Source organism: Onychostoma macrolepis, chromosome 11 (genome assembly GCF_012432095.1).
Source record: "Onychostoma macrolepis isolate SWU-2019 chromosome 11, ASM1243209v1, whole genome shotgun sequence".
NCBI lineage: Eukaryota > Metazoa > Chordata > Actinopteri > Cypriniformes > Cyprinidae > Onychostoma > Onychostoma macrolepis.
Window position 1 is genome coordinate 22,555,571 of NC_081165.1, and position 12,109 is coordinate 22,567,679.

General features: G+C 37.1%; 1 protein-coding gene across 3 annotated transcripts in view; it reads right to left on the reverse strand.

Annotated features, from left to right (window-relative positions):
* Positions 1-12,109, reverse strand: part of si:ch211-51h4.2 (uncharacterized) — a 133,441-nt gene that overhangs the window by 34,563 nt on the left and 86,769 nt on the right. For all 3 annotated transcript variants that reach the window (XM_058791755.1, XM_058791756.1, XM_058791753.1), the window contains exons 12-13: positions 9,139-9,279; positions 4,766-4,808 (exon numbers count right to left, since the gene is read on the reverse strand). In XM_058791755.1, the coding sequence (XP_058647738.1) occupies positions 4,766-4,808; positions 9,139-9,279 (184 nt within the window). The remainder of the gene's footprint in view (positions 1-4,765; positions 4,809-9,138; positions 9,280-12,109) is intronic.

Consider the following 12,109-nt stretch of genomic DNA (forward strand, 5'->3'; position numbering starts at 1 on the left):
TCTTCACTGAATAAAGTGCACTGAACTGTATAAATAATCAACTATAATGCATGCATTATATCTGTTAGCTGAATGAAGATGGAACAATATTTGGCCCATATTCTGATGTTTCATTTCCCAAAAAGTTATTTAAATCAATAAAGTAGACACTTTATTTACATTTAATATGCTTTCTATGTATATAACATTACTTTTATGAATTTAATTTAAGGTGAATGCCAAATTTAATGTAATCATAATCATATATATATATATATATATATATATATATATATATATACAGTATGTTAGGCTTCAAAATCAAAACAAATCCATCAGAGAGATAGAGCAGGAACATTAGGAGTGGCCAAATCAACAGTTTGGTATGTTCTGAGAAAAAAAAAAAGAATCCACTGATGAGCTCAGCAACATAAAAAACGCATGGATGTCCATGGAGGACAACAGTGGTGGATGATTGGAGGATCCTCTCCATAAAGAAAAACCATTTCACAACATCCAGCCAAGAGAAGAACACTCTCCAGGAGGTTGGTGTGTCACTGTCAAAGTCTTCAATCAAGAGAAGATTTCACTAGAGCAAATACAGAGGGGTCACCACAAGGTGCAAACAAGGCCAGATGAAACTAAAACATCTAAAAAAGCCAAACCACTTCTGGAAAAGCATTCTTTGGATGGCTGAAATTAAGGTCAACCTGTACCAGAATGACGGGAAATAAAAAGTATGGAGAAGGCTTGGAACAGCTTATGATCCAAAGCATACAACATCATCGATGAAACATGGTGGAGCAGTGTGATGGCATGTGCGTGCATGGCTTCCAGGGGCACTGTGTTACTGGTGTTTAGTGATGAAGTGACAGAAGACAGAAGCAGCTGGAAGAATTCTGAAGTGTACAGGGATATACTGTCTGCCCACATTCAGCCAAATGGAGCAAAGTTGATCAGATGGTGCTTCATAGTACAAGTGGACAATGACCAAAACATACAGCAAAATCAACCCAGGAGTTTTTGAAGGTAAAAAAGTGGGATATTCTGCAATGGCCAAGTCAATCTCCTGAACTCAACCCGACTGAGCATGCATTTCACCTGCTGATGACAAAACTAAGGGCAGAAAGACCCACAAACAAACAACAAGTCAGCTACAGCAAAGGTCTGGCAAAGCATCACAAATGAGGAAATCCAATCTTTGGTGATGTCCATGAGTTCCAGACTTAAGGCAGTCATTGCCTGCAAAGGATTCTCAAAAATATTAAAAATGAACCTTTTATTTATGATTATGTTTATTTGTCCAATTACATTTGAGCCCCTGAAAATGGGGGGAAAATGGTTGTAATTCCTAAGCATTTTATGTTATATTTTGCTCAACCCCTTGAATTAAAACTTAAAGTCTGCACTTCAATTTCATTTTGATTATTTAGATTTAACTCTATTCTGGTGGCATACAGAGCCGAAATTATGAAAATTGCATCAGTGTCCAAAAATATATAGACCTAACTGTATATATATATATATATATATATATATATATATATATATATACACGCACAAACAAGTACTTTATATTATATATTTTTATAGATTTTATTTTATTTAATATTATTATTTTAACTACTCTCTCTTAGGGCAACATTGCTGTCATATGCTTTCAGCGAAGGTGTTGGTGGCTTGCAGGTAAACATCTGTTGCTAGTTGAGGAAGTGGAGAAACGCCTGTCAATCATGTCACTAGTGAGTACAGTGACTGACTGTAGGGCAGTTTTGTAGCAGCGCACACACAAACACTCTGTGGTGTATAATAAATACACCGCATGATAGAGATTAGAGGCAGGCTAATTATAGACTCTGTATACTCCTCTGGTACAGTAGGCCCGACGCAGGAGGGGAAGCCCACACTGGGTGTGTCAATCACTCGTCTGGAATGCTCACTGCTTCAAAACCTCCTCTCTTTACCTGTCTGGGTGACAAGTAAGCTGTTGTAGAGAGATCACAAACAATCATGTTTATGTTCCTGGTGGCTGCTTTCTTATAAAAAATGCTTATTGTGTTGGTAACGATTACTTCAGCAGATTTAATATAAATTAAGTGTCATCTGAGACTGCAGATATTGAAATGCCATGCAATTTGGCGTCAGCAATATTTATGAACACCTGACTAGTCTCAGTATTCGCAAGGGTGAAATTACTGTAAGACACGTTTTTTTTCCTTAAAATTAAATTTCTATAACAACACTACAAATACATTTTTTTCTTCACTTTTTTAAATAGTGAAATTTGTTAGATTTACACTCCGATTCAGTTACAAAAGTGCAAGCCAAAGTTAAGACTTATAAAATATGCAGAGACAGGCAAATAGGAAAAGTAAGGGTAAACATTGGCAGTGTTCTTACAAGATGGAGGAATTTGACACCAAATTTGCAGAGTTTCTTCTCAAAAGCTAAGCTAAACCCAAGTTCTTGCCACAAATGTTAGCTCTTAACTGTAAAGCCTCATATAAAACAGTAACAGTTACTTTGATGCACGAGTAGCGCAGAAACGGCATACTTAACCTTTAAAGCAACATTTCACTGCAGTTAACCATTGCTAAATTAAATAAATGCGATGCATCTCACTGTCAATTTTTTAAATAGATGCTTGCATATTACAAAAAGGAGGCAAAACTACTTGAAAGGTATTTATGCTAATATAAACAGAAGGTGCTTTGGAGGTGATATCCAGCACATGAACAGCCAGCCACTAGATCGTGTACATTTTCATAACAAGCAGAGCTGAAGTCTTTCCTCACAAAGCCTTCTTGTAATACAGCACATCTCTGTGAGGCGAAGCATGAAGGTTGCACTCTGTGCAATGCAAATGTCACAGGGAAAGCGGGGACGTCAGAGCTTGAAAACGTCCTCAAACGAGCGTGTGTTCTGCCAACCCCAACGTGACAGCATAAAAAGAGCAATGTTTACTAACTAGGGTGATGAACCCCCTGTTGAGCCCCCTCCCCTCTTCAGACAGCTCCGTCTACGGCAGGAGCTGATGACAAACACATTTCTGAACCCACTTTGTTTATTTCATTTTTAACCTACTGTTTTGAGAATGAATGATACGAATGAGGTAATCATTACAGTCATCATACTCCAAATAGGAAAGATTGATTGGACAGCAGCCAGCAATGGTACGGCGCTGCAAGTGGTAGAAATGCAGTAACTCTGCAAACAAACATCCAGCTCACGTACCTGTGAAAAACATCACAACTGAACTCAGTGTTATGACGTACATGCACATTACTCACAACACCACACGGGAAGCTTCTGAGAACGTCTTGAGCTGAGGCTGGGATCTTTGTATGCAAACAGATTGGAATGGAAATATTTAGCCTCATTACAAGGTTGGTAAGACTCAAGCAAACCAAGAGGAGCGCCAAGATACAAGAGTGCGCTTGAAAATATTTAGTCATGCATTATTCATTATTGTGATTCCTCTCCTGCCTCTAAGCTCATTTCCAATGTACCGGCCATAGGATTTTCACACTCAAGTTGCCACAGAATTGCCAAACACTGTTCATACGAACAGGATTTCTCCCAAATGGGAAACGTTGTGTCTTTAAGTCAGTTGTAGTATTTAAAGAAATAGTGCACCCCAAGATTAAAATTATGCCATTATTTACTGATCCTTATGTTACCTAGAACCCACATTCAGTTTTTTCACCATTTTCTTCAATGTCATTACAAAGGAAGAGATTTTTAAATCATTACACAGCTTGTTGAAAGATAGTTCAAAGTAACCAAACATCCAAACATATGTTCTTTTGGCAAAATAAAAAATTCTAACAAATTTGTGCTTTGTGTTCCACAGACAAAATAAAAACATTTGGATTTCGAATAATAGGTTGATTTGAAAAAGTGCTGTGATTAAATAGAAACATTGTAGGAAGAAGAGGTGTGCAGGACACATTTTACCTTAAAAGTAAAAATAATAATAAAAAAATTACCTAAAAAATGTTTAAATAAGAAAATAGAAATCTGCTTAACAGTCACTGCATTCTGATATTATTTTCAGGACAATTAAGTTTATTTTACCATCTAATTGTCAGTATTGTAATATTGAGAGATTAAAATATACATATATTGCAAAAACTAATTAAAGAAAATTAATGTCAGATGCATCACAGTAAAATATGTGTATTTGATAATATCACAAACCAAAGAAATTCCTAATGCATCCTAAAAGTAGATTACATTTCTTTATGCAAAATATGACTTTTCTTTTGGTTTCTGGGGTGAAATGTGACATTTCTTGACAGGTTTTATGAGGTTCATTTGAATAATAACAGCACTTTAATATTTATGTGAAGTTGGACTATCCAGTTAATATTATATTAAACTGCTGTGGGTTTGTTTTCATTCCTTACATATAGATGTTCAACATCAAAATGCCTTGGAGCTACTCTGTTTTAAAGCGATAAAAAAAAAAAAAAACAGCTTCAACAAATCAAGATGTCAACTGCAGACGGCAATAATGATCTGTGATTCAGATGCAAAGTCTGATTAGAGCATCTCAAGCCACATATTAGCCTCTCTGAGTTGCAAAAGCACTTCAGAGTACATTATATCAGAAACCCCTTACACTTCAAGGCTTAAACATAGGAGAAGCATCTTAATATTCACTTATTTTTGGCCTGTCACATATTCAAAGCACTACAGACATTCAAAAGCTCTCTCTGGATTACAAGGTCTACAAATTTGGATTTGAGAAGCACTGGACACTGAGTAAAACAATGGCATTTACCTTGGTTAGAGGTATCGTCGCTATCTCCCCTGCCTTTTCAGACCTGCAAAAAATGTAAAAAAAAATTCAAATTAACATACATAAAGAAAGAAATAATCTGGTTTAATTATAAGTGTTGTATAAGTGACTATAATTGTATTTCTACTTTGACTCCATGACACTAAAATCCAGTTCTTTTATTACTCCAGTCACACTGAAGAACATTCTAGTTAAGCGGTCAAAAACCTAAAGGCAAGGCCAAAAGGTTGCTGCATGTGGAGCACGGAGTGAATCCGTTACAAGCCTCCGTAAAAAAACTTTTCTAGGTTTGGTCCACAGGGTAAAATGTACCTCCGATCTTTCAAACAGTCACCCCTCTGGGAATGTGTGGACTGATTCTCCATTCCATTTTCATTCACTGTTGTGTCTTATAAAGTCCTTGCTTTTGGCTCAGTCCCTGTGTCTTTGAAATTCAAATAATTTTTTGTCTTTTTTCTTTGTGGCTTTGTAGCTAGAGGGCTGTATTTCAGAGCTACTAATCTGCTTTTGGAGAGAGGAAGCCTGCAGTAGTACTTGATGTCTGGCCAATTTCAAATCATCCAGGAGGTTACATCTGAAAGCAAATCAACGGAGTAGATTTGACCACATACATGGTAAAAACGGCAGAACTAACCTTAAATGCGTTGTTTCATTCCTCGTTGGCCAGAAAATCATTTGGCAAGTGCTTTGCTTCAGGCCAGCAATGAGAAACTGCACTGATTTACTGCTTTCACTTCATCTCAGTCATGTTTTAACTTCAACAAAAGTTGTGATATGAGTCAACTAACACTCACTGATCTGTCCTTCCGTACAACTAAGGAGGACTCCAAAATGAATTAAAATAAAATAAAAATTACTATAAATTTTAGTTTTAATTTTTAATGATACATAATAAAACTTAAACCTTTACAACCCCCCTTCTTTAAAAAAACAACAACAAAAAAACTAACTAACAATTGCAATTGTAAATAATTGTGAAAACTAACAAAAATAATAAACTAAAACAGTTTAAAAGACAAATAGGAATTACACACACACATATACAGTATATATATATATATATATATATATATATATAAATGATAAAAAACAAGTTTGACATAAGCAGACAAAAGCAAACAAACTCCTATTTCATGATTTTAAGGGTATAGGGATCAATTCTCACCATTAACTAGTTGCTTATTAGCATGACTATTATTAACATATTGACTGTTCATTAGTTCTATTCTGCATGACCATAATCTACATCCCTAATCCCACCCAAAACAGAAATTGAACAACTACCTTACTAACTATTAATAAGCAGTATATTGAGGCAAAAAATGGTTTGTCAATAGTGAGAATTGGACCTTAAAATAAAGTGTCACCATTTTAAGAGCAACTGAAAAATCTATCAATCAATCAATCAATCAATCAATCTGCCACTGAGAAAATTAAATATATGAAACACTGAAGCATTACCATTATGTATTTTGCACTATTTTGTTTCTATTTTGAATGGGTACAAATGGAGAAAGATATGAGTCGTGCTATCCAGCTAAACCTCATATATAAATAACCTTTATTAGCGGATTTTATGAATACCTTTTAATTACCCAATACGACCCATGTTCTTCGACAAAATTAACTGGCACACAAGCATATAACAACCAGGGTAAGGACAGCAGATCAATATGAACAATGGCATTATCAAATTGAGTCCAAAAAAATAATAAATAATTATTGAAAATACCTCTGCTCCAGTTGTAAAAAAGTCTTAACGACTGTAGACAAATCAATCGCACGGCTGACAATATAATTGCCTGCGTGGAAGAAATATCGAGTAGCTCCACTATAGTGCTTTAATTGAATTGAAAAAGCAAAGCTCTGAGTCAGTGCTTAGAATCCATCAGCTGTATATAATCAATGAATCCGGAGGTTATCAAACGCAAAGCAACGTCTGAAGCAGGCTGACCCTTTAGCTGTGGGGTAATGCCTCTGCCTGCTAAAGTATATTTCGCTTTCAATAATAGAGGCCGCCAGATGAGAGGCAGTCGGGCCTTTAAAATATTTAACCCCGGCTTTTGTAAAAGAGACACATAATGCAGTGGAAATTACATTCTCTGTAACTGTGGCGCAAATGAATTTCTCTTGGCTTTAATTATTTCTTTCCTCCCACTCCCCTGGAGTCCTCCTCTCTGCAGCCAGAGGATTGTGCGAAACATTTCGTGTCTGACCTCCATTTTTCAAAAACTTCAACAGTTCTGCCAAGAGACCGAACGCACACCCAGGTGTGGACCGCATTGTCCCCAGGTCTTGGTGGTGCAGGCAAAAACCTAGAGAACTGTGTGCACGTTTGAATACGGCGACAGAGTCAAAGTGCTGTTAGGGGACCATATGAAACGGCTAATTGAATCGAATGGGCAAATGAAAGCCTAAACTGAATGTGAAGCAAATTATGAGATGAAATCTACCACTACAGCTTTCGGAGAGCCTCTAGAGAGTCTCACTTCACATGGCGGCCCTGAGGGGAGGCTTTTACTCATTAGTGAGTTGTAGGTCTGATGCTGAGAGTGAGAATGACAGCGAGTGAGCGAGAGAGAGGAAGACGGCCACAGTAAAGAAAGAAAGACAGACGATGAACGAGGTACTTATCCTGGGATAAACTCGTAAACATGCACTTGAAACCCGTAAACAAACAGCTACATATTGATTTATGTGTAATTGCTAGTTAGATGACATGCATTCGCTATGCTAGGTGTGTAACAACGTACTCACATGCAAGCAGTGCTTTACGACCTCGAACACATTTGCAGTGAACTTCGGCAGATTTTATTTTCAAGGTACTTTTGCACCTGATAATGGAGTTTAAGCAGGCCAGGCTCATGCAGTGCATCTTTTAACCTCCAGGGGCCACTGTTGTTCTGCGGACCTCTCACTCAGAGTCCCATCATTCCCTCTCATAACTACCATGGACACCTGTCGTCATTAAGAAAACATTCACATATTCAAAAAGCAGGGGTGTGCAGACAGCTAAATTAAATAACTGTCAAAATACTGACACGAAAATCTGTTTCACTGCGAACATAAAGGAAATATTTTGTGTGAAATAAATCAAGTGGATTTGTGTTTAAGACCAAGCCTTCAATTTTCCCCTTGATGTTGTGTTTTTTAAATTACACATGATATGGCACCTGGATACTGTTTGAATAGTTCGACTAGCGTTAGTCTTCACCAATTATTCTTTTAAGAGAGCCAACAATGGCTTTCAAAGTAAATTACAGAGTAGGAGGGCCTTGGAGTAAAATTGCAGCCTAGTAAAGCTTTACTAAACAAAAAAAAAAAAACCTCCACAGATGAGTGAATGGAGTTATGCGGCTCACTGAATTCCCTGTCAGAGTTACATCACACGCACACCCAAAACACACTTTCATTTTATTCCAGAAATCCATTTCCCTAGCTCCATCTTTCCGTGCTAGTTTGTAGCTGGCTGGATATAAGCAGCGAATGGGAGGGGAGGCGAAAAGCAGAACTCTGCGATCTCCAGGTGGCAGAATCCATACGCAGAGAGCTCGAGATGGAGGGAGGGGTCTAAAACGAGACCGTTTCTGAGGGAAAAGCTTATTTACAGGGTCCTCACCTGCTTAAGTGCTGCTTAGTCAATCATACGACGCTCGGCGCATCACTTGAGGTGTGTGCCGGGGTGAAAATGGCTGCATGAGGCAGCATCTGGGAGCGAAGAAAGCGCTGACTGACGTGTCTAATCATGCTACTCCATCCACCGTCACACAAACAACTCTGAATCATTAGGGCCAGAAATCTATCTGCTTGTATTACACATGACACCGATCCGAACGGAGCTCATTTAAATATTAATACAAGCCTCATACATAAACAAGCACTGTAATGTATGAATTTCCTAAAAAAAGACTCCTGCCTAAGATGTTCTCCATTTCCCCCGTCACTGACAGAGCCAAGGAGACAACGATTAAAAGAGCGCGAGCGATGTTCGGATTCAGTCTGACTTGCGTTGCCATTCATTGTGCGACTTGTTTTATTGAGCTGTAATTCTTCGTGGCTGGCATGCCATCATGCATTATAGAAAGAAGATGTGCTTTTAAACGCAGATGTATAAAAGTCCACAGAGCAAAACTAAAGTGGCACAGCTAACCTCGAGTTGTTTTCTCACACAGAAACTAGAACTGGCATTTGTTAAAAAAGACCTCGGCCCATGAAAAACAACACCTGGTACACTAAGGTAATCATGACAGCAACCTTCGAGTATCTTGTCTCCCGAGACATCTTTACAATTGTTGTACAAGAACCTCAATGCATATAAATGTATATGTTCGTGTGCATGTACTGTATGCACTCACTCCTCTAGGGAGATGTTGGAGTAGATAAATGTGCGTGCTGTATGAGTCGTCTCTGTTTGTCCTGCGCTGCTATTTAAGAGTTTCTCCTCCAGCAGTGACTCCACGGCCATCTGGGGAACAATCTCTAAAACTGCCCAACACCTGCGAGAGAGAGAGAGAAAGAGAGAAAACAAAAAACAAAGGTAGATTTTCAAATGATACATAACACAATAAATATATTATATAACATAAATATATGATATAAAGGTATCACTACAGGTATAAATACATAAAACACATATAAAATGTATAATTATTAAATAAATAACAACATAAAATATTAAATGGCACGTGCATAATATGTGCATAACACATTACATGCTACGCGATGAATTATGGAAAACATACATTGCTGTTCATGTCAATATGCTACAAAAAACATCTACAAAGTACATCAAATTAATAAATTACCCAACTAAAAAAAATTAAAATAAAAATCCTCTGTTGTTTGGGGTCAGTAAGAATTTTTGGAAAGAAAATTATACTTTTATATCCACATTGTTAATAATACAAAATGTTTATTGAGCAGCAAATTAGCATATTAGAATGAGAATGATTATAGAGATGATATTAGAATGATTTCTGAAAGATCATGTGACACTGAAGACTGGAGTAATGATGCTGAAAATTCAGCTTTGCCATAATAAATATAAATTACATTTTAAATTATATTAAAAACAACAACAACAAAAAACACTGTAATAATACAACATTAAAAGATAATCAAATTAGAAAAAAAAAAAAAAAAGTTTTAATGGAGATATATACATTTTGCATGTTTTCATGCCACGTATACATATTTCATGCTAGTGGGAGAAAACCAAATCCAGACATCATACAGAAAGACGTCTCTACAGCAGATAGAACATCTTTCCCTCAAAGCTTTGATAATTAATGCTAAAGTACTTCAACACACTCTTCAGAAAAAAACTCTGTGCTGAAACAGCCTGTGCATCCAATATGTTTCCATGATCTAACCAAAGGTCTGGGAGGAGCGTGTTCATCTAACCCTGCCAATCATGACGCAGGTGTACGCATAAATTAATGGATCGCTCTTGTGAAAATTTCTACAGCATCCCTCCACCCCACCTTAAATACATTTTTAAGCATTCTTGAGCTCTCCATCATAGGCCGCAAGCCAAATCTGTCTGTCTTTATTCCACTTAAGGATTATATTAATATGTGAATATTTTGACACTTTACACATGCACCAAATCCCACTGCACCCTCACTTCTTACTACCTGTGAATCTCATGAATACTATAGCAGTTCTGTTCCATCATGTGACGTCCTGCTATTGGCACATTTCCTATGCTGGCCACGTTTGTTGCAGGGGGACCCGGTTTAAATGTGTAATGACTTCGGATTTTGTCGTTATCAGTTTTAGAGGACGGACAAGTATTTCTGAACTCCTGTAGCTCTCCTAATCAAAAGTGTGCTGGACAAAGAGGAAGTTATTATCTCTGGATATGAGTGCTTGTGTTTTCAAGCAGACCCCCCTGTACCTGGGTGTTCCACGCAAAGCCGATTATGTGCAGGTCTGCGTCTCTCTCACACCGTGAACCTTGCGGTGATATTTCAGCGAGAAAATGGGTCAATGCCAAGCATCAGCAGGCTGCTGTTGCATATTAATGATGAAGCTTGGCTGTGACAGATGAGATTGGCCCACAAGGGTCCTCTCTCTCTCGTTCTCGTACACACATGCACTCTCATTCTCTTTGACTACTCTGTTACGAAACCTAGTGAGCTGCCTCAATGTCTACTGCCTAGTAGGCAGCAGCTTTATAAAGCGGCAATAGAACACAAACAAAGATTTTTAACTCAATCCGTTGCAGTCTCAGTCATGGCAGTCAATGGGACCCACGGCTTTGAGAGTCAAAAAAACATACACAGACAAAACCAAATTAAAGCTGAAATTGACTGCCATTACATGACTGACAGACTGCAACGGTTTGAGTTAAAAATCTTCGTTTGTGTTCTACTGAAAAAACAAAGTCACCTACATCTTGGATGCCCTGGGGGTAAGCAGATAAACATCAAATTTTTATTTTTGGATGAACTATCCCTTTAAACAACTTTTTTTTTCTGTTATTTATATATTACAAAATATTTGACACGTTTACTGTTTTTATTTAGTATTAATCAAGTAAATGCAGCATGAATGCAGCTTGGTGAGCATAAGAGGCTTCTAAAAAATCCAAATATTACTGACTATTACTGACCCTAAGTTTTGAAAGACAGTGTATGCTTTTCTATAACAAATAATCTTGTTTTCTGTTTGATTATTTTGCTTACCCCATTGGTAGATTATTTTGCTTGTTCTAAGCAAAAATTCACTCAATTTTGACATAAAATGTTTTTTGTCTAGAAAATCCTTCTTGATTTAAGAATTTTTATTATTATTATTATTTTTTTTGATATTTTGGCTGGAAACAAGATAAAAAAAAAAGACTAAGTAAGAAAAGCATTATTTTTTTTTTTGCAGTGTTTAATTATGAATTTGGCCAAAATATATCTTAAGAGGCAATATAATGGAACACGCTTGACACCCAGGATGCCTTAAAATGCTGTCTACATTGGCAGCTCATAGGATTTTGAAAAGAGCATACATTCCTTTATTTTGCTTTACATTTTCCTTTTTCTGAGGCTGAATTTATTCTCTTTTTCCTTTATTCTAGTCTTTTTTCCTCCAAATCCATTTCTCACTTTATGTATCTCATACTGGCATTCACTTTCTATCATCTGGTTCTCTTTCTGTCTCATTCTCCATTTCAGTTTCCTTCAACTCCACACCTGCTCTTTATTTCCCTCTCTGTCCCGCTATTCTGGGGTCTCAAGAGAATAAACATAAGATCGACTCTGCCGGCTGAATGTACAGAGAGGCTTTTGGAGTCGGTTCAGAGGAGACCTTGCTATGACTGAGAAGAATGAT